Source organism: Electrophorus electricus, chromosome 6 (assembly GCF_041902795.1).
Source record: "Electrophorus electricus isolate QZ-2024a chromosome 6, ASM4190279v1, whole genome shotgun sequence".
In the NCBI taxonomy this organism is placed as follows: domain Eukaryota; kingdom Metazoa; phylum Chordata; class Actinopteri; order Gymnotiformes; family Gymnotidae; genus Electrophorus; species Electrophorus electricus.
Genome location: NC_137502.1, coordinates 30,572,965 through 30,600,937, shown reverse-complemented (window position 1 = coordinate 30,600,937; position 27,973 = coordinate 30,572,965). Strand labels below are relative to the sequence as shown.

General features: G+C 43.1%; 2 protein-coding genes and 1 long non-coding RNA gene across 3 annotated transcripts; all 3 read left to right on the top strand.

Moving 5' to 3' along the window:
- The first annotated feature begins 268 nt into the window (after nt 1-268).
- LOC113572053 (transcription factor ATOH1) lies at nt 269-3,439 on the top strand. The gene has a single exon (XM_081716411.1). It carries the CDS (start codon nt 2,720-2,722, stop codon nt 3,200-3,202), a length of 483 nt encoding a protein of 160 aa, XP_081572537.1. The 5' UTR covers nt 269-2,719; the 3' UTR covers nt 3,203-3,439.
- Nucleotides 3,440-4,908: 1,469 nt separating this feature from the next.
- On the top strand, nt 4,909-6,736 carry twist1a (twist family bHLH transcription factor 1a). The gene is made up of 2 exons (XM_027001399.3): nt 4,909-5,882; nt 6,139-6,736. The coding sequence occupies exon 1, from the start codon at nt 5,346-5,348 to the stop codon at nt 5,844-5,846; it is 501 nt and encodes a 166-aa protein (XP_026857200.1). The 5' UTR covers nt 4,909-5,345; the 3' UTR covers nt 5,847-5,882; nt 6,139-6,736.
- Nucleotides 6,737-7,732: 996 nt separating this feature from the next.
- Nucleotides 7,733-27,253, top strand: LOC145658619 (uncharacterized). Its single transcript, XR_014124273.1, has 3 exons — nt 7,733-8,641; nt 25,137-25,373; nt 25,905-27,253. It is a non-coding gene; the product is annotated as an uncharacterized LOC145658619 (long non-coding RNA).
- Nucleotides 27,254-27,973: the final 720 nt, after the last annotated feature.

Sequence of the window (27,973 nt, the reverse complement as noted above, 5' to 3'; positions counted from 1 at the left end):
CCTTTCTCATCGTGCCCAATCTCACCCCCTCTCGCCGCCCTGAGACGCCACCTCACCATTCATGCCCATCTCAGTCATGATCTTTCCCCGCGGGTGCGATTAAGAGCCTGTTTGTTTTGTGTTTTGGTGAGTCGAGTAATGGCCCCATATTCTTTTTCTTTTTAAAAGACTTTATCCACAGATCTTGCACAACAAAGTGAGAGGAAACTCAGGGGGTGCTGGGGGGAGGGGGGAGGGGGGGACGACTTGGGACTTGAGGAAGCAGATAGCCATATTCCTGTGCATGCACCAGTCTTATCTGAGGTCCACTTCCAAAAGCCCCAGGCCAAATGAGCTGGATCTGGCCCGGGTTGTGCGCTCGGCCTTCAGCCCTGCGTTCTCAAGGGACTCGATCAGTTTAATAGCACTAAAGTGTTTTTTTTTCTCTGGGATGCATGATTTGAACTCGATCCCTTGTGAGACAACTCCCACTTCAGAAAACACCATTCCCATCTTTTCACTGGTAATTCTGTCTTGCTTATATGATGATTGCAAAGTCAGGAGATTGTTCTACAGTTAGGATCTTATCTAAAGAGGTTGTGAAAGTTGTGTGCGTCTGTATTACATCTGTTTGGCAATATTAACTGTCTGGTCTAAGTAAATTAACATTGGCCAGCATCAGTACAAGGAACTCTTATGAACTTTTAGGGACTTCTTTAAAGCAGCATTCATAAAGAGGAAGTTCTGCGGTGCCCTACAGTATCTGCATTCTGCCAAGTAACTGCAAAAGTGCTGAATGGTTTTTGTCTGTGAATTGAGATGTGCTTGTTTTTTCCTGCTTTATTTCCACTTATTTTATTTCTTATTTAAAATCAATATTTACCCAGCAGCCCCCAGGGCTCAGGGGCTCTGGATTACCTCATATTCTCCGCGTCCAGCTGTGCTTTCTCAGTGTCTCCATGACAACAGCAGGAATGTGCACATCATGTTTATCTTGCTACCAGGAAAACAGAAAAGTCAGACTCACAAAGGGAGAGCAAGAGAGAACTAAAGAGAAAGAGTAAGAGAGAGAGAACAAGAGAGTGAGAGAGAAGAAAAACTCTAACCTTCTGTAGATATCTATGCAAACTCATCAAATATCCTTGTCATTTGACACCCAATCTATGATACAGTTCATGTGATTTATTAATATGTTTTATAATGCTTATTCTAAAATATGTTTTAGCATACTTGGTCAGGTGTGTGGTCTCATTGGGGGAGGGTCCTTCAGTATCCCCGACCCGCATTATTTTGGCTAAAAGGTTCTCTTTTCCAATTCTACTGCCTATCTGACATTCTGTACTGACACCATCATCTCACACCTTTTTGATTACTCTGCATAAATATCCACCAGACGGAGTTCCCCTTATCCACAAGAACCAGCAAAAAGGCTTGATACAGAAGACAGAATGAGCTGTTCTCTTAAATCACCACGCACCCACTCTGTCCTGAGACACACACACACGCACACGCGCACACACACACACGCATGCACCCAGAGGGGGAGAAAGGGAGCGCGGTAACACTGCAAGTGCATAGGCAGGTCAACACAAAGTCTTGTTCACTTGCATGTTACCTACTCCGTCATGACCTCAGGGACCTTTGTGGGCATAATGGTCTCCAGTGCAATGCCCACAGCCTGGCAGGCTCTCCCAGACCTGCATGAAATTAGAAAAGAACTTACTTTGAATAGAATGTGTGACAGTGGAAATCTTAAATTTGACACCTCAGGTTGGTTAATTGACAGTATAGTATAAAACATGACTGCACTTTTACAACTGACATAAGGATCCCAAAGTTCCTTATATAGAATTAATGCTGGAAGGTCAATTATTTGCTTGATTTGGGTTATGTAGAAGGACTCATGGATAAGGAACCACAGTTCCTAAAGGTTTTGTGCTGTAATGTGGAAGATGACTAAGAAAAATAGACTTATGGATGATGACAGCCAATGCCATTTTATTTCACAACATAACCCTTGTTAGATCACATTTATATGTTTTAACATTTGTAGAGGCACCAGTGGAAACTATTCGTTCTCCATGGTAACAGGCAACTATTTGCACTAATTTGCAAAAGAAAGGCAGCTCAAGTATAGTGACTGTTAGGGAATGTTATATTTGCTCTCTAACATTGGCCATTTAAGTAACAGAAGTCTCATTACTTAGCCTCCAGTGCACTGGGAAACCGAGTAAACACGACTGGTTGACCCTTTGTCAAGGGTCTCTTCTCTTTAGAACATCATTAAGGGCCAGCGAACACTCCTGAGATCAAATGGCAGAACCAGCACAGGAGGACTGATGGACCTCTCTCTTAACTGGGTTTAAACTGGATTTCTAAAATGGATTTTGTCTACATCTAAAGACATGAAAGCGGGCCGAATTTACAGACTTATTAAAACAGCAGGACTGTACCCACTGGACCCTTGCCAAAAAGGAACTAAGTTTAACGCTCTGACAGGATTGCAAGAGTGAGTTACGGCGTTATTGGCATCCACGCGACCCGAACCACTGGCCGTTGTCTCACATTAGGCTTAGACGCCATGTCTTCTTCCATTGAAAAGTAGACCCTACTCCACAGCTACGTTAGTATTAACGACTCTAGCTAAAGTGTTTTTGCTTTTATAGTCACCATGTTCACCTTTTTATGGACCTTTTCATCAGTGAAATGGATGGTTTTCTGTGATTTGTACATATAAGAAATGGCTATAAGAAACATGGATACGCAAAGGCCTTTTCTAGATCCAACGTTTAACTTCATCAGTGGTACAAACTACACGGAACTGCCACCCCGTTCGGTCTTTGGACCTGCAGATGGCCTGAGCGCGGACTTGTATCATATGGACTTTCATGGATCCAACGAAGACGCAGCGTCCGTTCGGGGAGTCGAGAATTCAGGTGCTCGACGAAATGAATATAAAGCTAAGACGGTTCTGGCTAATTCGTCCGTCTATTGCCTGAGCTCCCACGGCGAGAGAACTAAGAGAAAGCGAATAATTACCACCGTTCAACGCCAGGCCGCCAATATTAGGGAGCGCAAAAGAATGTTCAGCCTCAACGAAGCGTTCGACGAGCTTCGCAAGAAAGTTCCTACTTTCGCGTATGAGAAAAGGCTGTCGAGGATTGAAACGTTGCGTCTTGCGATCATATACATCTCTTTCATGACGGAATTATTGGAAAAATAAAAAAACATAATGAAAAAAATTATTGGACCTTTTGGTGCATTCAGTAATGATGATATTGATGGTTGGTGCGATTATTATTATTATTATTATTATTATTATTATTGTTATTATTGTTATTATTATTATTATTATTATAACCACTCCTTCGCGATTTCTAAACTTTAATTTCATGTCAGCGAATAGAAATTGACTTAGACTTTCATTAATTTAGGTAATTTAGACTTAATTTTAAGTTACTGCGTACATATAACGTCACTGAACAGGTGTGCGTCCTCATCCCAACCAACATTCCAGTACTCAGGTGTGTCAGGTCTTTCAGGACCACGGACAGAGCTTTCCACGCTACAGGTACCTGCAGACAGCTTTCACACACTAAGGTGGTTAGCTGAGAATTTTTTTCCTGCCATGAAGGTTTGTGAGATTAATTTTATATATGTTTTGCGTTTTTAAACGATGCATTGCACAGTTTCGTTGAATGCGTTTGTTTCGCTCGACTCACACGCTGTCACTGTGGATGCTGCTTTGAGCTTTGTGATGACTGTTGTGATGAGTCACGAAACACAATGACGTCAGAGAGTGGCTCGGTCTAAGGAATGATTCGGTTTTGATTCATCGATTACTTTCTATGGTGCGCCTCCCCGTGGCGTGTTCAAAAGCGGCATAACCTATTTTTCTAGGAGCGCATAGGAGCTCAGCGGTGCTTTGGCGACCTGAAACACTCTTCTCTCATTTATCTTTCAGCGTCGGATGAAAACCTTTGCATACTCTGCAAGCTTTTTAGACTTTTATCTTACAATCTGAATTCTTTAAGCAGTGTTAAACAAGGGCAGAAACGGGTTCGTTAACAAGCTTTTGAATCCATGTGACAGCTAAGGACATTTTAGTCTGTTTTCTTTTGACTCATCTCGTTCAGTTTAATGTTTGCCTTGCGTTTTTGTCGCACAGTCGGTGAGTCGTCTGCTCAGCTCTAGGCGACCTGCAGTGTACGCGGATAAGCATAAAACCGTCCAGCGGGAAACCCGAGTATGCTTTGGCTTTCAAATGCTCAGCCTTCGCTCTCATTCCCTGTGGACTAAATACTAACATTGGCATGTATTTCAGAACTACCCTGAGCATGTAAAGATAAACAGTGAGGTCTATTTAGGAAATCCAGACGTAGCCTACTCTTCTCTTTAACGGTGGCAAATTAGATAACAGACTCTGATGTAGCTCGAATTTTTGACATACTCAGAACAAATGAACGAAGACAGCTCATACATTACCTATAACCCAACAACTTACTAAAGTTATAAATAGGTGCAACCTTGATGCACAATATAGGATTCCTATACGGTGATAAGAATTTCCGCTACACTGTTTCACGTGAGGAGGTCATATTTTAACAAGGGCTGCACATGAGTTTATCCGCTCGGTCCGCTCCTCCCTTCTGATGCGAAAAGTAGAGGACGCGTTTCTTCGTGGATAAGGAGCTCATCCAATGAAACTTCTATCCTGTTCTAGAACTCCACGCCCATAAAGGATCAGGCATACTAACTTGAATGATGAATTATTATTTAAAAGCTAAGTATTATTTAATTACTTGTCATATTGCTATTAGTCAAACTGACGTTTTTCCTAAAGTTTCGTTTATTTATCTGTTTATCTGGTTTGAATTTACTTGGAATATTGTATTTTACTGTTAATAATGCATATAAAAATCCATTATCTTCCAAATAACAGAATATAGTTCAATAAATCACCATTTCTATCAGTTCAGGTTGCCTAATTAGATGTTTGTAGTTGGCAAATACATTTCTTTTCATCTTTTATTTTCTTTAAACTGTGCTTATTACTCGTTCTACACTGAGTTCATTAACTGAAAGAATAGATTTTCGAATAACGGAAACTTTTTGATAGTTGCTTGGCCTCTCCTACCCCTTGGTCTTACGTCGCACACATTCTTACCCAATCACAAGCCTCCCCAAATAGTTTGCGCCTTCCAGGCTATAAGAGCTCCCTAACTTTCGCTGAAGTTGAGCAACACCTCCGTGGCGCACGAGCCAGCGCGAGAGTGTGACACCTAAAGTTTTCGAAGAGGGAAATACAAACCACTGCGCCTGGTACTCTGGACTGTTGCACGGGGTGCGACGCTCGCGGAAAGGCGATGTTTGAGGAAGAGACCATGCAGGAGGAGTCGAGCTCCCCGGAGTCTCCAGTGGACAGCCTTGGTAACAGCGAAGAGGAGTTCGACAGGCAGCAGAAGAGAGGAGGGAGGAAAAGAAGCAGCAGGAAAAACGGGGAGGATTCAGATAGCCCGACCCCTGGGAAAAGAGGCAAAAAGTGTAGCAGCAGTCCGCAGTCGTTCGAGGATCTTCAGACGCAACGGGTCATGGCGAACGTTCGCGAGCGACAGAGGACGCAATCTCTCAACGAGGCATTCGCGTCTTTGCGGAAAATCATCCCCACCTTACCCTCTGACAAACTGAGTAAAATACAGACGTTAAAGCTGGCTGCCCGGTACATTGATTTCCTTTGCCAGGTTTTGCAGAGCGACGAGCTGGACTCCAGAATGGCAAGCTGCAGTTATGTGGCACACGAAAGACTGAGCTACGCGTTTTCTGTTTGGAGAATGGAAGGCGCGTGGTCCATGTCAACATCTCACTAACGGTGTCCGCGCGGACCCGTGGCTCTAGCGAGCATGGTAATGCAAACCTCAGAATTTTATCTTGGATTGGTCAAGTAGGCTGGCAGGGTTGCAGAAGTTTTCCCACAACTAATTTTCAGTTTCATTATATGGATTATTTCAGTTTTGTCTTCCTTTCTGAAGAAGGTAGCCAATTGAAAAGCAAGTTTCATAATATATAGATTTTAAAAGGATTTTAGCTATGGGACAGATATTACTGTCACTGATTTTACATACTTATGGATTCTAATATATCTGACTTTTCTTTGTGCAGATTTCCAACTTTGAGCGGCAGAATGCTGCTTTGAGCAGAACACAGGCAGCTCACAAGAAGAATTAGGGACCAAAACCAACACAGCCTGCAGACGAACCAGGCACGGATTATAAGGACAAGATGTTGGAGACAATCTTTAGCGGGTGGAACGTGGCGCCGTTGCGAGCACTTACGAAAACGATTACAGTAGAAGAGGGAGCGCATCCAGATCTGTTCTTGTGATTGCAGATTGCGACGAGGAATGTGGGAACTTGATCCTTTCTGTAGGCTACACGTGCATGTAGCGAAGCCTAGCCATCTCATCCCAAGACAGAAAGACTGCATCAGGAGGCAGTTACTTTCAGGCTGACAGTGTGGACACGGCCATGAAGTGACTGTCGTCATATTTATTTCGTCAGTGAACGAAACTTGGCTCATATATGTGTAAACATTTTCTTTTTGGTCTGGTTCTTGAAAGTTTATTTATTTATTGATCCTTGTCGTGATGCAGGATGGATCTGGTGTCTACATGCATTTCTGATTCTTGTTGTAAATAAGCAGGGTTTTTTTTTTGTTTGTTTGTTTTTTTGTTTGTTTTTTTGTTTTTTATTTTGGTTTATTTGGGGGGGTTTTTTGGGGGGGGGGCTTTTTTTTTTGCAATAAAACCGGTTTCAGTATAATAATTCAGGCTGGTTTTGCAATTATGGACAATTCATAGGCCAGTGTCTTGTACCTACTTTTATAGTATCCCAATAAAAATTCCTAACATTACTCGTGTATCGCAGTGTAGATATCAGCGAGCCAAGAGAAATGTACATTGAAATGACTAAAGTTACGTCTGTAGCAAATCCATAATTGTGGGAGCAAGGCCGTTTAAAATCTGTGAATATTAATAATAAAAACATTCCCTGGATCATGATTATCTGCTTAGGTTGCTTTTGAATTCGATACTTTTATTTTGTATATATGAATTTGTTTTTCACGCCAAACGTTTCTTCACTTGCTGAAATGCAACAATTCCAAAGCTTTATTTTGCGCATTACAGAAGCAACAGGCTCGCTTGCAGATAGTTTTTAGTCACGTATAAATAAGACAGGCCAATTTTATCCTATACACTTGATATGTCATCATACTATTCAACCGCTTAATATTAAAGGTACGACTCAAAAACTATTAATTAAATTATTTTCATTGCAGTGACCTTTATTCAATTATCTCATAAAATCGTGTTTGTATACTATACTATACTATAATGCCTCAGTCAGGGTTGCACATTTGCGCATTAGGCCTAGAAGATGTTACAAAAAGTTATGTGTAACTAGACTAGCAAGGAGCCATGATTTGATGGTGGATAAATTTGAGAGAAGCGTAGGAATTATCTGTAATGTATAGTTTGGTGCCGCAGAAAAGGAAGGTTCGTATGGCAGATCGAAAACAGGTCTGGGAAACCATTTTAGTATCATGTGAAGAATCATAGCGCGGTGCCATTTGAAGAAGGTGTGTAATTGGGATCAGAAGCATGTATAGAATTCCCAGATGTCAATAAAATGGAGGGCGCGCTTGTCGGGTCAAGGGGAGGTGCGCTGGGTGAAAACGGCCAAGCGCCATGCGACATTTTATTGTCCAGAACTGAGCCTTCGAATGTTCTGTTTTGAAAAGGCGGCATAATGCAGCCTTTAAATTAAGACAGGAAGAACATTATGATATATTAGCCTATTAGCATATTTCCGTTGAACGGTCAGGAAAGGAAGAGAACGTAATTCAGCTTTTAAATCTAGGTCCGCTTGCGAGGGAAAATTAGCGCCCATCTATATAGCTATGTGTCAGATAGTAATAGTCAATAAATAGCCACAAAACAAATGTCCTTTACATAAGATATCTCACATTGCTCTTTTTTTTGCTTTTTTTTAATTTTTTTTTACCAGACACGAGTTCGACAAGATCTAGGCCGCGCAAATGAGAAGAAGCACAAGAAACCTACAGAGGCCTATTTTCCTCTGTAAGGAGTTTTCTCTGCTGTATTTTGTGGCGCTACTCCTCTCTTCAACCACGTTTCATATATGAAACAAGTTACATTCAGGCGTGCATTCCTAAGGGCTGGGGGACTTGGAGACGGAGAAAGAACCAAGGCACCTGAATCAAACTTATTTTTACCAGATGTTGTTAGTATTTTTCTTTAAAGTCACGTGAAGCGAACAGATGTTGAGTTGCAGCTGGGGTCCGCCTTCGAATGCATGCATAGCGATAGACCGTCTGACAGAAATTCGTTTTTAACGTCGTTATTAAAGAAAGGAGTTGAATATTATTTTTAATGGAATGTCCGCGTGAATTTGGAGGAATTAATTTTTGTTGTTGTTGTTGCCGAAACCTTCGTTTCGATCGGAAAAGCGAGCGAGGACTAAAGGCTACTCGCGTGAGCCTTCTCCTTTCCGCCTTCCTCTTTTCTTCGGCTGGGGGATTTAATGAGGACTATGTAGGAATTTTGCTGACCGTGGCAAAGAAGAAACATGAAGCAAAGAAAATGGTAAATATTTGTGTAGCCCTCTTTATTTTTGACGGACTCGTATCAGAACTTTATTGCACTTTTCCTGTGTGAAACCTTTTATAAAAACTGACGGTTAGTGGTTATAAATGTTGCATTTTCCAGTACATATTATCTTACACAAGTGCATGGGCCCATTTGGTTAGACTATTATCTTCCCATTTGTTTTAACTAAGTAAAATGCCGAGAAACCAAAAGTTCGACCACATTCAAATTTTGAAACGCATAATGTAATCTATACGTTAGTTTTTAATCATCTTAATAAAAACAGCATTTGAACTCAATTATTTTAGTTCCCCACTTCTTTGTGTAAAAATTATCTTTTTAAGGGCTAAACGTAAATATGAAATACAAATAAATAATGAGGGAGATTTTTTTTAAATCTCAAGCAAAAGTATATTGAGAATGCGACCCATTTGCAGATCAAATGAATTTCTTTTTTAACTTCATTTACAGTCTACCTTTATACACAACACAGATCACCCAAGTTAAACGATTTGACGTATGCGGATGTAAAACCATCAAGTGTGACCTGAGGGGCAATATGATTCACCAAGGGAAATCGATTCACCATCTTCAAATGACCGTGCCCGTGTTATCTTTAAACTTGAGGCTGCTGTTCTGGAAAGGAAGAATGTCACCTTTGTCGGTAACACTTCTCACGCAGCTCGATTAGGACGAAATTCCTTTGCAAGGCAGTGCTTCGCACCGCCGACCTTTTAAAATCATAAAGCGCGCATGGCAGAAAAAACACATGCACCCATGACAATGTCTTTGAAGTGAACAGCGTTGATTTGCGTTATCTGTCTCAAAGCGTTTGACCTGTAGGCTCTGTGCTGTCATGATTTAGATTGCCTATAGGAGGATATGAGCTAAAACAGCTCATCTGTTAGGCTACATGCCAACATGACTTTTGTTAGGCACACACACACACACCATACGCACACACGAACACAATGCATAAATTAATGAATGAATGGAAATTTCGTGGTTTAGAAATCAGACGAAGGCATCACGGACCACTGAGTAAAAACGTGAAAAACCGTAAAATTGGTCTTTATCTGTTTCAACCTGCGACCCCACCGAAGACGCGAGGCAGAGTGAACAGAATGATGGATGACAGAGACAATCCAACAGGTGTCCGCTGGGCCTGCACCTTCCCTAAAATGTCCCAAGGCCCAATGATGTGTTACATAGTATAATCTTCATTACATTATTTTATATAACATGCCAACTTGTCCGCATCATCTTACATAAATGTTTCGTTAACATCGACGTGCGCTGAAGCACAGAGAAAAAAAAAACGTAGTTTTGTTTAATTTTGTACACTTATTTCAAGTGGAAACGGGCACTTAGCATGACTGGAAAATTTGTAAGTAACTGATCATGTTTGTCTGGTAAAGTTTAAGATGGCCAAGGTTTGTGAACTAAATGTAGCCTGTACGTCCTCCTGCTACAATGGTCAATATGCAGAAAATGATTAAGGTTGATAATTTAAATATTCTTGGTGAGCTAGCTTTAATAGGCCCATGAATGTTTTTACTGATTTACACAATGAAGATAATAATTATATATATATATATATATATATATATATATATATATATATATATATATATATATATATATATATATATATATATATATGTGTGTGTGTGTGTGTGTGTGTGTGTGTATATATGTGTGTGTGTATATATATATATATATATATATACATATATATACATATATATGTATATATATAGAGAGAGAGAGTTATTATTATTGTTGTTGTTATTGTTATTATTATTACTATTATTGTTGTTGTTATTACTATTTTGCTGCTTTGCTTTTCTGAAACTACATAGACGAACTAACTAGCTTTACTGTAAAATAACTGGAAACTGATGGGGGAAAAATATGTTTTCCCTTAGGAATGTATTCTTATTTTCGACGTTATTTTCCATTCGTTTTTATGTATGCTGTAGGTTTTCTAACAGGTGTTCACGAAGCGACTCATTGGAACCCAGGCACATTCCTACTTGTTATTAATTTAGGATCTTTTCTAGAAACTTCGAGTAAGCCAGTGTTTTCAGAAGGTGGACACTGCACCTTTCTTTGCAGTTTTGCTGTTGAATGCCTTCTAGTTATGTGGATATTGTTATATTGCTATGGATCCCTCAGTTGAGGGCTAGTACGTGCAGACATATATTATTAAAAATAATTTTAAATGGTAGAAACAAACAAGATTCCACCCCCCCCCCCCCCATTTCCCCCACATGGGATATTACTGTTCTTTCCATTTTCCGCTATTTCAATATTGTAAATATTTCGCCGTTGTTTTGCGGCGCCGTCGTCTGCTATGTGCTATCAGAACTCTTTGAAGTCGTGTTTCTATTAGAAAACGCATAGCACGGAAACAGCGCGAGGCACCAAGCCTCGTGCCTGAAACAGTATGTCTGGGGCTAGAAGGCGGGATTCATGTATGATTTCATTTGAGCGAAGTCCCTTTTCATCTCTGATTTACGGGGTTCAGCACTCAGGGCCGTAAATGGAACCACATGGGCCTTCACATCATCCCTGACGCTCTGGTCGGAAGAGGGGGAACAACGGGTTTGTTCTGAAGAAATGGACTCCGCTCGCGTCCAAATTATCTGGATAGTTGAGAATCCAGATATATCGTTGCTGTTTTAATCCTGTCCAGGGAATGTACCTTGTGGCGTGTGCGTGCAAGCAGGATGCATAGCTGCTTGCCTGTGAGCCGCCAAAGTAATTCCTGTTGAAGAATCAGAGATATTTACAACAGTATATGCTTTAAACTGTATGATCTAAAAATGGCAGTGCAGGTGTCAGTCATATGTGGTATCACAATCCCCACAGCAAGATCACCATACACAATGCATCTTCAGAGTTAATTAAACACTTTCTATCTTACTGCATTTTTCTTGATTTTGGACTGGGATTAATGGTAGCAATTCTATTGGAATTTATCTTCACACAGGATTGCTACTTCGCTTGAGTGGTTTTGCAGCACTGGAGTGTAACACCATCAGTGAAAGCCTGGAAAACAGGGTTGTCCATTCCTGGACATTCAACATGCCGGTCTTCTAACTTGGATTTGGGCGTGTTTGCATTTCTGTCCATCAGCAAGATGCCTGTATGACTAGTCAACTGTAATTTGATGTTGCAGGTTAATTCCCTCTCATACATGCATGAACAAATATAGCATAATCAGCCACATTGCCCAATACATCCCAATCAAAGTAATTGTTTCCATATACAGAAAGCAGTTCTAATTGCACCTCATACTTCTTATATATCTCATATACACTGAATGGCCCATTTATTAGAGACATGGGCCCTTTCATGAATGGAGCTTCCCTGTATGGAAATTAGACACGTGGAGTGCAGCATAAAATCAGGTGAGGAAGTTTTCTGTGGCTTGTTTTCAGTGTGAATCCACATTAGAATGAGGAAATTCAGCGATAGGAGCGACTCTGCAGGAGGCATGTTCATCATTGCTAGACCAGCCAGAGCCAGTATTTCAGAAACTGTCAACCAGGTGGGCTTCTCTCATGTTGAGAGTATACAGAGAACGATGCGATCAAGGAAAGACATCCTGTGAAAGGGGATACCGTGGATGTAAACACCTTGTCAACAAAAGAGGTCAGAACAGGATGTCAAGGACCGTTCTGATGAACAGGCAGCAATCAGTCTAGCAAACTGCAGCTGCATATAACGCTGGCACTCCGACTAATGTGTCTAAATGCACAACTTGTCGTTCTTTAGTACAGACGTGTTATAACAGACATGTGCCAATGCTGTATAAAGGAAACAACAAGGCAAGACTCCAGTAGGCAAAATACAACAAAAATTGGATCACTGAGCAAGTGGAAAAACATGGCCTGGTCAGATGAATCCAGATTTCTGTTGCACCATGCTGATAGGAGGGTCAAAATTTGGCACAAGCAGCACGAATTGATGAGCTTGCCCTGTGTCAGGGAATGTTTTTTTTGGCACACACTAGGTCCCCTGATACCTGTGGATGCACCTTTGGACGGCAGGGCTTACTTAAGCATTGTGGCTGACAAGGTCATCCTTTTAAGGAAGCTATTTACCCTATGGCAAAGAGACACTTTCAGCAGGACAATGCACAATGCCACAAAGGCCATACAATCATGGATTGGTTCCAAGAACTTGACAGTGATTTTTCCTTGCTTCCCTTCTACAGTCCACAGATCAGAATCCTGTAGAGCATCTCCGGGGTGAAATAGAACGTTCAGAGAATGTCATTAGCTCCATTCAATTTGTGGCCACTGCAAGAAGAAGCTTTAAACATACGTTCTGTTGTGTAGGGGCAAGCAGGTACAACATGGGTAGTGCACATGTGCTCCAATGTCAGAAGCACTTCCCAACTGATGAAGGGATGAAGGACCTCTGTCTTAACACTGCAATTTGAATATATATATATATATATATATATATATATATATATATATATATATATATATATATATATGACCATCATGGCCAAGCAGGTACAGTGTAGGCAGCATACATGTGCTCCAATGTGCCCGCAACATGCCTGTGGTGCTTTTGTGATCAGCAGCGTGGGTGGTTTGCTCCGGGTGACGTGCCACCAGGGCGGCAGGGACCGCCCGTGTCAGGGTCAGTGCCTCTGAACGCCCAGCGCGATGACGTCACTGGCAGGACGCAGCAGGCCAGGGAGGCTCGCAAGCGCCAGCCGTCTGATTGGCTGGAGCACAGTTTCGGAGAAAATAAACAGGCAATCATAACTCTGTGCTTAGTGTACACAGCGGCAATGCATGCCTTCGTGTGATCAAAGAAAGAAGTTTTGCGTTCTTCCTTTCCTTTTTTCTTCCTTTCCTCGGTTTGCCTTTTCCCTCCTGTTTCTGTGCGATGTTTATTTGCGGTTGCTGGTCGCCCTCTACATGGTGATGGCTCCCTGGAGCCGTAAGCAGAAAGGCAAGTGTAAAAGTCGCGAGGAACAGCCTGCAAAAGCAAGTCGGCTGCATAGTTAACTACCGCATTAGTTAACTATCGTGAAAGATGGGCTTTTGGGAGAGTGAGAGAAGGAATGCGAGATGTGTTCCACCGGGCTGTGGAGAGGGGTTGGAGAGAAAGCACTGGACTAAGATGTATGATTGTGTTTCCTCTCACTGTCTCTCTTGGAGAAGAGTGCAGATTGGAACAGTTGTGTCTATCTGCCCTTAATTTATTTCTGTGAATGGCTGCATTTCAGCAGTGGTCCAGTCTATTCTCTGGAAAGTGGAAATGAAATGTTTTAATCAGAGAGGACCTGAGAATTATTCAGCCAGTTTTTTTGGCCTCTTTGCCAGCAAAATGGGATATATTGGATTTCATGGTCATGCGTGTTGCATTGTTTGATCAACTGGGCAAAGAACAAGCAGTTTCCAGCATTTATGGAGTCAGTGCCAAATGTGATGTCTGCTGAAATATTTGTAATTCTAAGGTTTGCACACACATATAGTACTGTGCAAAAGTTTTAGGTAGGTGTGAAAAAATGCTGTAAACTAAGAATCCTTTCAAACATACAAATAATAATTTTTTAAAATCAATTTACAAAATGCAAAGTTAGCAAACAAAAGAAAAATCTAAATCAAATCAATATTTGGTGTTACTACCCTTTGTCTTCAAACCAGCATCAATTCTTATAGGTACACTTGCACAAAGTCAGGGAGTTGGATGATTATAGTCAGGTGTATGATCAACCAATTATACCAAACAGGTGCTAATCATCATCAATTTCACATGTAGGTTGAAACAGTGATTATCTGAAACATAAACAGCTGTGTAAACAGGAGGTCTAAAACTCAGTGAGGAACAGACAAACACTGCTACCAAGGTGAGGTTATGGAAGACAGTTTCATGTCACAGGTCATACACCATGGCAAGACTGAGCATAGCAACAACACACAAGGTAGCAAGGGCTCTCCCAGACAAAGATTTCAGAGCAGACTGGGGTTTCAAGATGTGCTATTCAAGCTCTTTTGAAGAAGCACAAAGAAACGGGCAACGTTGAGGATGGTAGATGCAGTGGTCGGCCAAGGAAACAATGCAGCAGGTGAAAAACACATCAAGCTTATTTCCCTTCGAAATCAGATATCCAGCATTGCCATCAGCTCAGAACTGGCAGAAACCAGTGGGACGCAGGTACGCCCATCTACTGTCCGGAGAAGTCTGGTCAGAAGTGGTCTTCATGGAAGAGTTGCAGCCAAAAAGCCATACCTTCAACATGGAAACAAGGTCAAGGGACTCAACTATGCAGAAAAATGGCAGCAGGTGCACTGGACTGATGAGTCAAAATTTGAAATATTTGGCTATAGCAGTAGGCAGGCAGTTTGTTCACTGAAGGGCTGGAGAGCGGTACAATAATGAGTATCTGCAGGCAACAGTGAAGCACGGTGGAGGTTCCTTGCAAGTTTGGGGCTGCATTTCTGCAAATGGAGTTGGAGATTTGGTCAGGATTATTGGTGTCCTCAATGCTGAGAAATATAGGCAGATACTTATCTATCAGGCAATACCATCAGGGAGGTGTATCACTGGCCCCAAATTTATTCTGCAGCAGGACAATGACCCCAAACATACAGTCAATGTCATTAAGAACTATCTTCAGCATAAAGAAGAACAAGTCATCCTTAAAGTGATGGTATGGCCCCCACAGAGCCCCGATCTCAACATCATCAAGTCTGTCTGGGATTACATAAAGGGAAACCTACATCCACAGAAGATCTGTCGTTAGTTATCCAAGATGTTTGGAACAACCTACCAGCCGAGTTCCTTCAAAAACTGTGTGCAAGTGTACCTAGACGAATTGATGCTGTTTTGAATGCAAAGAATGGTCACACCAAATATTGATTTGATTTAGATTTCTCTTCTGTTCATTCACTGCATTTTGTTAATTGATGAAAACTATTAACACTTCCATTTTAGAAAGGATTCTTAGTTTTTAGCATTTTTTCACACCTGCCAAAAATATTTGCACAGTACTGTACACGCACACAGCGGAGATGACCTTTTAGATCTGTGAGGCAAAAAACGTTCTGTGCAATGTTGCTTCACTTCACTTGAACGGTCGTTGCATTAGCAGGAACCCAATAAAGTACACCCATGATGACTCACACTCACTTCTTTACTGACCCTCATATGTCATATTGGAAAAAGATGGTGGGACAACCAAAGATAGTGTGGCATGCGTGACTCTACAGGCACTGGGGCTGGCCAGGATGCTAGATCATGGGTAGGATGGTGACTGGGTATGGCTAGAAACAAGGCCTCGGGCTTTTATCATCTAGACTGTGCCTTTAGGGAATCATCATTTTCCAATTCACATCTTTCCTTCCAAGTTCAGTGAAATAAATGGCCATGTACGAATGCTGGGTTGTTTTCCATGCTTGTACTTTTTTTCTATGGGGTTCATGTTGTTGAGATGAAGTGTTAAAATTTTGCGCAGTTCCTCTGCCTCTTTTGGCATCCTCCGTGTGCTGCCGGGTGCTCATCGATCAGTCCGGACCGGTGAACAGCGCCCACGCGTTGGGGGCAGTGCGGCTGTACCTTCTTGGAACATGGACCCGTTCCCTGTAGCTAACGCCACTCCTCCGCAATGCATTACGCCGTCTGACAAGGCAAAGGTTGAAAGCATCACCTCCGTTCCAGCAGAGATCCAAGCCAAGGCTCAGCACTGTGAGAAGGAGGGTTTGTACAGCACTGGTTAATGCATCTTTGTCAGGCTCTCCCAGAGGGTATCTGTGGGGGGTAAATCCAGGCCTCTATCCCCCGGGGGGGTAATTAGCCTTTGGTGACACCCTGCAAACACTCTTTTACCCTCTGTGGTCCGGCCTTGAGCCTTAATTAAGGTTTTTGGGGTTTTTTTGACTAGTGTCTCACTTGACAGCAAGCATAAACAGTACACACACACACACATGTGTGACTTTTATAAATACACACTCGGCTGAGACTCACCTCATGGCTCTTTGGCTCGTCAGCATATTGGTCTTTGGGCATATGGTGTTGTGTGTGTGTGTTTGTGTGTGCTGAAAAGGTCTCATATGCTTGTTATGGGAATTGGTGTGCACGATTGTTGGCAGCTGCATGCACACAGAAAGGCAGTTTTGAACTCAGAAGATTAGACATGCTTCTAAGGAGAGTCCAAAGAGCATGACAGAACAAAGATTGAGACATACAGATGCACACACAAAGAGGTGAAATTCTCTAGAAAATGTGCTTGTTCTCTGGTCTGATGCACCATGACAAGTAATGGTAGCGAAGAGGCACCCTGTTGCACTCACACTGTACTGGGAACAGGCAAATCAAACATAGTACTCTTCATTCCTGGAAACCTCGGTGGACTTGTTTTGGTTTTTTATGACCAAAAAACTAAGCAGAGTAGCCTTTCTTATACAGTGTTTGGTACATAATCATAAACAATATGCGTTTTCCCCGCAGATGAATTCATGCACACAGGAGGAGAGCAACTTCTTGTCGTGAATGATTCAGGAGCCAGAGTTCTGCTTTCAGCCTTAAGGTTTTATTGCTCTCCCCGTGGCCATGCTAACGTTCGTGTGCTGCTCTCCCTTTGAGGATATTTCACCTCTGAAGCATCTTTTGCCCCTGTTGCTTGTTGGGAAGGCTGATCCTTCATTGCGATGACCTCCCAGCCTCCACTGCGAGTCTCCTGAAGTGCTAAGCTGATCCCACCCCCCGTGGCTTTTGGCTCCTCCAATCTCAGCGTTTAGTTCCATGGCCCTGGGACCAAATGGAGGCTTGTGCACTCTTTGTGCTGCTCGCCACACTGGTAGTTAAAGGGGGAGCAGTTAATGAAGGGAAATGCACACGCACGCACACACGCTCCCAAGCATGACAGTAGTGGGCAGATTCCACAGATGGGAGTCTTGGTTGCTTGAGTAATCCTGCTTGAATTGTGTAAATAAAATTATCCCTTCTCTGTCTCTGTCTCTCTCTCTCTCTCTGTTTCTCTCTCTCTCTCTCTAACTCTCTCTCTCTCTCTCTCCTTCCCTTTGAAATAGGTCAGGTCCTCTCATCATCACTGAAAAGCAGGCGTTTTCCACAGTCAACAGCAGCTACAATGAGCCAAGCCATTTGATTTTTGCGTCACTGTTCCCTGCCACAATGCATGCTTAACCTGTTCAGAAGCAACTCCCTCATAAAGCTTATCTACAGGCACATAAATCCTTAGACCATGGATGTTTTACAGCTTGAAGTCCGCTGGGTCGCAGGCAGGTAGTACCTGCTGAGAGAGCGGGAGAGCGACTTAAGTAGGTAAGACAGCGAACCAAGGACCAGATGCGCCACCACCTCATGCAGCTAAGACTAACGACACCCCATTCCCCGGCCCCTGCGGGGGCTTCCAGGAGCCCTTACCCCCCCGGGACCCCCATCGCTTCCACTCTCACCCTCTCTGCAGGGTGCTGGACTGAAGCCCGCTAAGCGTGAAGACTGATTTTTAAGAGCCAGGTAGAGATAAGGGGCGCTAAAAGCCGCCGCGCTCTTTTGCGTCTCTGTGGGGGGTGTAGTAAGTCCTCTCTCATTCCCACTGCGGTTTTGCCCTTTTTGCTTCCCAGACGTCCGTTTCTAGCGCTAAAGGTCATGTTTAGTGGCAGACGCTGCGCAATTAGGGGTCTTTGGCGTTCATTTCAAAACGAAATCCATTCACAATCCATTCCTTCAAATGTAGGCCACAGGTTTGCTATGATAAGAGACTAATGCTAAGATCATTCTCCCCATTGTGACACATATCATCCTTATAAATAAATACAATACTAACTATAGTATTTATGGTGATAGATTATCTATGAATGTATTTACTTGAGTCATTTGTTATTTTATCTGTGATTTAAGGTCTTGTCTGTGATGTCCACTGTAAAAACCATCAGCATCATGTACATATGTACGTGTATCACTACTGTCTTCTAATGGCAATATTTTAGAGAAATTACAGAGCCAAATGCATTTATTATAATCATCCACTAATTATAAGAGGGCCAATGTTTTATTCCCTGTTCTGGTTCAGACTGTGCCAAACCCAAACAGCTTCAACAGAGCCAGGTCTTAGAGGAATTATTCCACCAAAAGTGTTCAGAAAAGCTCACTGGCTTGCAAATGCCTGTGCCCATTTTTTCCCTTTACATTTGGTACACAGCCTTGGCACGGCCTCCGTCCCAAACATGAACGCAAAACATGAAAGGTTAAAGGTGACTTAACATGAGGCGACTCTTTTTCGGGCCACCTCAGGTGACCTTCCACCTCAACAGCTCCGCCTCTCTTTTTTTAACTCAAGGAACATGTACAGAAGCCATAATGGCTCTCTTCCTGTGCTCTAAAGCCACATCACCAGAGGCAATTAGGGTAACCATGGCGACAGGCTGAGAAGGCCGGCGGTACTGCTAGTGCGCTCAACTTGCAACTTCAAACAGAAGTACAGGAGCAAGACCAGGGGGGCGGAGCGGGGCAGGGCAGGGCACCCTCAGAGTGGGCTGAGCCTCAGTACCGAGGACCTGGTTTGAATTAGAGAGCTCATGTCTCTCTCTGTGTGAGGGAAGGGGAGAGAGGGAGAGAGAGAGAGAGAGAGAGAGAGAGAGAGAGAGAGAGAGAGAGAGAGAAAGGGAGGCGAAAGGAGGAGGTGGTTTTTGGACCATAAGATCTGGGTTTCATTAGAGCCAATTATCTTATCTGTTTCATCTCAGGACAGACCCAGGAGGGCTGAGGTCCACACTCACGCTAACACACTGCAGCCTATAGTTGTGTATATGTACATACGTATAAAATATAGATAGATAGATAGATAGATAGATAGATAGATAGATAGATAGATAGATAGATAGATAGAGAGAGAGAGAGAGAGAGAGAGAGAGAGAGAGAGAGAGAACATATAGTCTTGGGCATGCAGACAAAAACACATACATGCCCACTGCAAAAAAACTTAAGTACACACATGTACACATACACACACACACACACACACATGCACACCAATAATACATGCATATCTACACTCCAATCACACACACTACTGTAGGCATATACGAGGTGTCCTCCTCCACAACGCACATGCACATATGCATGCACACACACACACGTGCATAAACATAGACTCTGGAAAGGACAGCCTCAGAGAATGGATATATGTGCATATACATAAAGCGTACTCATGCATATACATAAACCACCTCTCATTTCCATTCTAGTCCTTAGGGGCAGTGGCATTCTCAGCACAAGGAAATTCAGAGGATGAACTTCATTCATATTCAGTACATCAGCTTGTTCAAGCAGGTTTGCAGGGCTCATATTAAAGACAGTGTCCATACTGTTTTGTAAGTCTTTCTTCCCTTCTTGTACCTTGGTGAAAGGGCTGGAATTTAGTTTTGGTCCAGTATCAGTGAATCTGTATGGAAAACAGCTTCTCTCCTGTGACTTCCCAGAAGTGTTACATATGGACTAATGCTGCAGGACATGAACGCACGTATTAGAACATAGTAATAATATCTGACATGTACGCATTTATTATAGTAATAATATCTGACATGTATGCATTTATTAGACTGTAGTAATAGTATCTGACATGTACGCATTTATTAGAATATAGTAATAATATCTGACATGTACGCATGTATTAGAATGTAGTAATAGTATCTTCTTTGGTCACTAAAAGGCACTAAAAGCTGCTTACACTGGTTTTAATATTAATTAAATCAGCCAAAGCATGTTAGAAATTGGACAGTTTGAATGGGGGAGAGCCGCAGGATTAAAATATTAAAATCTAGGTCATCACAAACACACACACACAATCCAAACCCAACCCCCCCCCCACGCACCATCACATAAATACAGCATTATTTCCTCTTTTTCACACACATCATCTCTCTTCCCACTCTCCTGTTGCTCTCCCTCCTTCATGCTTCTCAGTCCCTCTGGTCTTCTCATCTTCCCCCAAAACATCCTTGCCCTGCAAGGACCCCATACTCAGTGCACACTCTGTACATCTCTCTCTCTCTCTCCCTCTCCCTCTAATTCTTTCCCCTCTTTTTCACTGGAGAACTCGTTGCTTTATTAGCTGCCAACAGTTCATAACCAGATCCGCTAAATCAACCGTGCCCTCCCGTGTCTCAGACCCACATCCCGCCCTTCGGACCGTGCGAGCTATGCGGGCCAAGACGAATGAGGGGAACGAAGGAGACAGGCGAAAACAAACAAAGAGTCCGGCTCCTCAAACCTACCGGACGCGCGCGAAGTATCCTAATCCTGCCTAATGAACTGTGTCACAATCGGACCGTTCTTAACCGGGGGAAACGCTACGTCTAATTTGCCCCAAAGCCAAGCGGCAGCAAGGAAACGTCTAACGTAAACACCGCGCAAGCAACAGCGGCCTCCGTGACACGGAGCCACCGGGAAGGACAGCGAGTGCGCTTGCCTCTCTTTTGTTAACCTTGGGAAAGGCCGCGATTTCCTTCGTCACCGAGCACCGAGGCAGCGCAGAGAAAAAAAATAACCCCACGACTACATGACAGATGTGCTAAACTTTCGGCTGAACCGCATTCCCTGAAGAGGTCGGTTGGAATCTTGAACGGCTTGATTAGTCGTGGTTAACACGCGGACTCTTACACTCCATCAGTGCGACGCGAGGGCAACTTTTCTATGAGCTATTGTTAATTCGGTTCTATGAAGTGCAATGAGAAAAGATTGCGCCCTGGAAAGTGCGTGGATCCGGTAATGGGAACAGTATTTGAAATTTCCTTTGTCTCAAGTACTCGAATTACTTTTAATTGGATGGAGTTGTTTGACAAATTCATAATGTCATGAGTTGTCCCTTGCTCACAATGTGAGACCAAAAAACTATAAAGGCCATACTACTTGAAATACCCTCTCCAACATTGTACCTCCAACACCTTTTCCACAATGCATCTTTTTTTTTATGGGCTACATCCTGAAGTGCCTGTATAATTTGGGGGGGTGGGTGTTTCATGTTTGCAACCTCTGCCACCATCTGAAGAACAGAGCTGATTGGTTCCAGGTGTGGAAGGTCCTGCTCACTGCCTGACTTCATTTCCTGTCACCGCTTCATCACACAATCTGGCTCCACCACCTTACTGTGTCCAAGGGGACTCTGGGTAAGAACGAATAAACTCTGCAGGTGTGCAGCTCTCTCTCTCTCTCTCTCTCTCTCTCTCTCTCTCTCTCTCTCTCTCTCTCTCTCATTATCTCTCTTGGAAATGTGCCTATAAAACCAATATATTTGCTTTGTGTGTGACCAAAAGTGTCACAGGCGCTGCTGAGCGGTGGAAGTATGTTTTCTTTCCTGCAGAGAACTTCCTTTGTGTCAACCATCCCGTACAAAGCTTAGCTAGCACTAATTATGAAAAGGGGAAATTAACACCATTAGTTGCTCACTGGGGTTATTACAGCTGAACAGAGACTTGTGTTTATATTACACTTACAACATTTGCTAGCAGCTCGTATCCAGTGACTTACAGAAGTGTTCTGCTATCTCCTTCATTTGTATGAATAGGCTAGACTCTAAAGAGGACACCTCTTATTAAAGTGTGTATATGCAGGGTTAGTACTGGGGACATAAGGTCTTCAGTCTCCATTTGAACACAGCGGGGTACTCAAAAGTTCAGGGACACATTGATGCCAATACTAATATCAAGAAATGGTCCGATACTGTGCTCGTTTATGCAGTGACTCCCTCGTAAAAATGTTAACAACCAATACCACGTAATGCCGGATGATATAAACAGATGTTGCCACACTCACAAACAGAAAATTGGAAGGTTTTTTTTTGTTTGTTTTTTTTTTTTACAATCAATGATGGCAGTAAAGCAAATGGCAAACTGTGCTCGTGACAAATATCAAGAGGAGGTAATACAAATAACCAACAATACGGATGACCTGATAAAACACCTTAAAGTGAAACCAAACGCAGCACACAACAGCAGTTGGCATGAACTAGCTACGTGAGGATAAATGTCTAGAGACCAGCCTTGGCCAATTTAAGTGTGTCGTAGGGTACAGAAGGCATGAAATTAATCTTTTCTTCTCTTTAAAAGGAAAGGATGTGCTGATCACTCAGTCATTTTTCTTCTAGCTATTTTTACACCATTGCAAATATCCTGACTGACTAGCAATTAGAGCAGGGAGTTTCTGCAGTTACCCAGTAGGTGAGGTGATCTGTTAAACCAATTAAATACAATGTGATTGCTTTGACTTGTATGTGACACAGTGGCACAGTAAAATAATATTGTTTCAAAGCATCTACCAGCTCCCTCCAGAAGGACGACTAATGGGGGTCTGTCCAGGCGTTCTGCTAGACTGAGAACAGGGAGCTGAAGGAACGAACTGTCCGGCCTAATTCCAGACGTCTGTCCACCCTACTCAGGAGCAAGATGGTACAGGGGAGACTTAATGGTTTGGCTAATTAAAATGCCAGACCCTGGAATTTGGACTTGGACTCTGTTGTAATGATTTTGCTGAATGCAAGGCACATGGCCTGAACTTCATCTGAGTCAGTACCCCACATTTCACTGGTCAGCTGCAGAACACCCATTTAATTGAGAGATAAAAACAGCAAGTAAACAGGCAAATTATATGTAAGGCTCACTGATTTTTTAAATGTTTTAGATTTGTTTTTTATTTATCTGATACACTGGTATACTGCATTAATTTATGTTAACAACGTTACTGTTCCATTGTGCCTCTGATTGCTTGACACTTCATGAGTTAAATCATTTTGGTATAAGTATGGATATTGGCGAGTAGGCCCAGCAAAATCAGGTAAAAAACAATGGTGTCGACCCATCCCTGCTTCAGGTGAACCAAACCTACACTCATCAAAAACATTTTTTTGAACTGAAATGTAAAAAATGTAAAAAGCATTCACTGTTTCCATTAAAATTTCCTGAAGCAAAAAAAATGAGCAGTATGAGGCCTAAACATGTAGTATTTAAAACAATGAATTTTCAGGACCATGAAACAAATCCAAATAGATTTGTTCATATTCTGTGACAAGTTACTAAGATAAAACTAAAACATATATAAAAATACATTATACAGTCACAAAGTCACATAGCGAACACTTGTAAAACAAAACAAAAAAATGTACTTTAAAAATAACTTTGTGCATGCGAGGTGCATGTGTGGGAATGTGTGCCGTGAACCTCTTTACATGTGAGAGCAGTGATATCATGGTCCATCCAAAACAACAGCACCCCAAACTTCATTTAAAATGTAATCAGATCACATGATCACCTCATGAAAACAAAGAGAGAAAAGAGAGATGGAGAGAGGGAATGAAAAAGTAGGAGAAAAAGAAAGGAGAGAGAAGGAGGAGAGAAGGAGTGAGGAAGAGAGGAGAGAGGGAGAGAGGAGAGAGGGAGAGAGGAGAGAGAGGAGAGAGGAAGAGAGGAGAGAGGGAGAGAGAGGAGAGAGGAAGAGAGGAGAGAGGGAGAGAGGAGAGAGGAGAGAGGAAGAGAGGGAGAGAGTTGAGAGGGAGAGAGGAGAGAGGAAGAGAGGGAGAGAGGAAGTGAGGAAGAGAGGAAGAGAGGGAGAGGAGAGCGAAAGAGGAGAGAGGAAGAGAGGGAGAGAGTTGAGAGGGAGAGAGGAGAGAGGAGAGAGGAGAGAGGAGAAAGGAGAGAGAGGAGAGAAGAGAGAGGAGAGAGGAAGAGAGGAGAGAGTTGAGAGGGAGAGAGGAGAGAGGAAGAGAGGGAGAGAGGAAGAGAGGAAGAGAGGAAGAGAGGGAGAGGAGAGCGAGAGAGGAGAGAGGAAGAGAGAGAGAGAGTTGAGAGGGAGAGAGGAGAGAGGGAGAGAGGAGAGAGGAGAGAGGAGAGAGGAGAGAGGAAGAGAGGAGAGAGAGGAGAGGAGAGAGGAAGAGAGGGAGAGAGGAGAGAGAGGAGAGAGAGGAGAGAGGAGAGGCCTACACTAAGGGAGCAGAAAATCAATTGAAACACGCGTTTCTGCAGTAAGTGAAGGATAATGGACGAGTGACATCAGCACACTGCTTCTCCTGCACTCTCTCACCTGGCTTTCACTCTCAAGCGTCTCCAGAACAAGCCAAGTCCTTCTAAGCCCACTGAAACGCTGGAATCTGTGCTCATCTGGTGGGGCACAGGCCCAAGCCAAACCGCTGCAGGTCCAGACTCTGCTCTGTCCCAGGGCTGGGATATCGGTGGCACACATGCACCCTCTGGCCACTGCTTCATAGGGCTACTCGAGGTAACGACAAAGACAAGGTCCAGCACGCTCCATTCTCTGTCTCCCTCTCTGTCTGTTTGCCATCTCCGACACATTTTAGGCCGTGTTTATATGTGCAGTTCGGTTCCCCTGGTCAGGACCAAAGCGGAAATTGGAACATTTCTGCCAAGTCTTAATATTAGGTGTGTTCAGAATTGGTAGCTTTAGTTTGATTAAAAATGAACTCTGGTGCAATTGCTTTGTTTCTTTATAGCACGTGAGAATGCCGCCTGTCCAAACTGTGGTGCACGCAGACTGAGATCCCATGACCATGTCTCTGTCTCCGCTTCCAAACGAAGTCTGATGTGCTTCACTCGGAGTATGAAAACAGTATGGACCAAAGACACCAACCACAGGCTGTGATGTCACCAGATGCAACCCTAAACACCACATGAGAGAACAGAGTGGTGTCACACAAAAATGTGACGCACACATGTGACACAATGAGAAGGTAATAATTCCTCATTAATGCCCCATTGGTATGTCCAATACTAGAACAAAATCCACAAGACCGCGTACTGAAAATGCTCTTCCTGCTGTGGAGGAATTCCTTGCTCTGTTTTGAAGATTTAATGCATTTTGCCAGTTCTTCCGGAGTTTTCCACTGGCAAAATTACCACCCCACATACACACACACCACAGCTGCATTATTCTAAGCTCACTTCGCATTATCATAGCTATTGTCGCAAAATATACATCATAAAATTTGTTTGATCCAATTGTTTACATCTTTTGGTGCAATGGTATATACACTCTATGAACAAAAGTATTGGGACACTCCTCTTAATCACGGAATTCAGGGAATCATGTTCCATTCAGTTCCATTGCCACAGGCGTATGAAATCATGCACTTAGCACCGCAGTCTGCATTTACAAACCTTTGTGAAAAAATGGGTCATTCTACTCGCTGAACTCAAGCTTGGTACTGTAATAGGATGCCACTGTGGCAACAAGTCAGTTCGTGAACTTTCCTCCCTCCTAGATATTCCACGATCAACTGTGAGCGGTATTATGGAAAAGTGGAAGAGTCTGAGGACCACAGCAACTCAGGCATGAAGTGGCAGAACGTAATGTTACAGAGCGGGGTCACCGAACGCTGAGGTACACTGTGCATAAACAGTCACCAGCGCTCTGCTGACTCTGTAACTGCACAGTTCCAAAGCTCCCCTGACATTAACATCAGCACAAATGCTGTGCGCCAGGAGCTTCATGGCATGGGTATCCATTACTGAGCAGCTGCATGCAAGCCTTACATCACCAAGACGAGCACTGCCAAGCGTCGGATGGAGTGGTGTAAAGCGCACGGCCACCAGACTCTGGAGCGGTGGAAACGTGTTCAGTGGAGTGACGAATCGCACTCTATCTAGCATTCTGATGGACGGGTCTGGGTTTGGAGAATGCCAGGAGAGTGTTTTCTGCCTGACTGCATTATGCCAACTGTAGAGTTTGGTGGAGGAGGGATAAGTCAGTGGAGTTGTTTTTCAGGGCTTTGCCTGGGCACCTTAGTTCCACTGAATTGAAATCTTAATGCTTCAGCACACCAAGACATTTTGGACAATTACATGCTTCCAACTTTGTAAGAACAGTTTGGGGAAGGCCCTTTTCTGTTCCGGCATGACTGGGCTCCAGTGCACAAAGAGAGGTCCATAAAGGCACGGTTTGGTGAGCTTGGTGTGGAAGAATGGGACTGGACTGCACGTCACCCTGACCCCAACCCCACCGAATACCGAATTAGGTTGAAGCGGAATGGAGACTGCGAGCCAAGGCCCTCTCATCGAACATCAGTGGATGCACTTCTGGATGAATGGGAAGAAATTCCCACAGACACACTCCCAAATCTTGTAGAAAGCCTTCCAAGAAGAATGGAAGCAAAGGGGGATCAACTCCATGTTAACTCCTATGGGTTTAGCACAGGACATCATAAAAACTCCTGCAGTTGTAATGTGTAGGAGTTCTGATACTGTGGTCCATGTTGTGTATGCCAGTGTGAACGCTAAGCGAACCATGGCTAAAAAGCAACAATGCACCATCTTTGTAAAGATTTATGACAACATCTGTTGTAAAAAGCATTTATATAAATAAATCTGATTTAAATTAATTTGATTCTTCTTTGGATGGGACTAAAGGAACCAAACTATAAATATAAACACAACCGTGTTTTCTTCTTTTCCGCTTTTTTGTTAATCATATAACCCTATAATAAGAAAATCATTATCCACCTGCAATGCACATATTGAAAGAACTGCTAAGCGTCCCCTTCCTCTCGCTGTGTGTGACACTAACACAGTCTTAACTTCAGTACTGCAGTAGTCCTTAGGTGACATTGCAGACTCTTGCCCTCAGCAGGATTATAGCTCCTTTGGAACACGACTCTATGATAGTGTTCTGTGCTGTAGGCTGGACCCGTGCACGGGGTATTCAGTCAAGCAGGGATCCAAGAGGGTGTCCTTACTGTGCTTAATCCTACACACACACACACACACAGAAACTGGAAGTCAAACATTGAACATGACAAGAAACTGGACCAATGCTCTGGACAAACTGAGTCTTCATTTGCCAGTATCTAGAAGTCTCTTGGACCCTGGAGATTCTTGTAGAGGTAAACGCAGGCAATTTGAAAGAGAAGGTCTACCTCTCAGTTACAGCTACAGAAAGGCCTGCCATCAAGTGCGTGTGTGCGCACCCATGTGCATGTGATCAGAAGCACGCAACGTTTTCGTCATTTGTCTTTGAAGTGAATGCGTTAAATTCACTGCTGTCACAGACACTCTTTGCCACATCTCCGAGAGACTCCAGACAAAGGAAGCCTCTCTTAACTTGTCAGATCTCCTCAGTGTAGCCAGGCTTTTAAAGCAGAAACACGCTCCCGTGGGTCTCCGACGGGGGTTAGTCTTTAAGCCAAACCAAGAAGTGTGAAAGCCGAGGTCAAGGATGCCGCCCGGGGGTGGTAGTGGGGGTGGGGGGCGGTACGGAACAGGGTGAGAAAAAAAAAAGCTCCACAAAAGGAGAGCACAACAAAAGGAGAGAATGGATGAGCAGACAATCTGTTGT

What these genes read in the sequence shown, in the direction of transcription:
- LOC113572053 (XM_081716411.1), top strand. Translation starts at nt 2,720, where the DNA reads ATGGCTATAAGAAACATGGATACGCAAAGGCCTTTTCTAGATCCAACG.
- twist1a (XM_027001399.3), top strand. Translation starts at nt 5,346, where the DNA reads ATGTTTGAGGAAGAGACCATGCAGGAGGAGTCGAGCTCCCCGGAGTCT.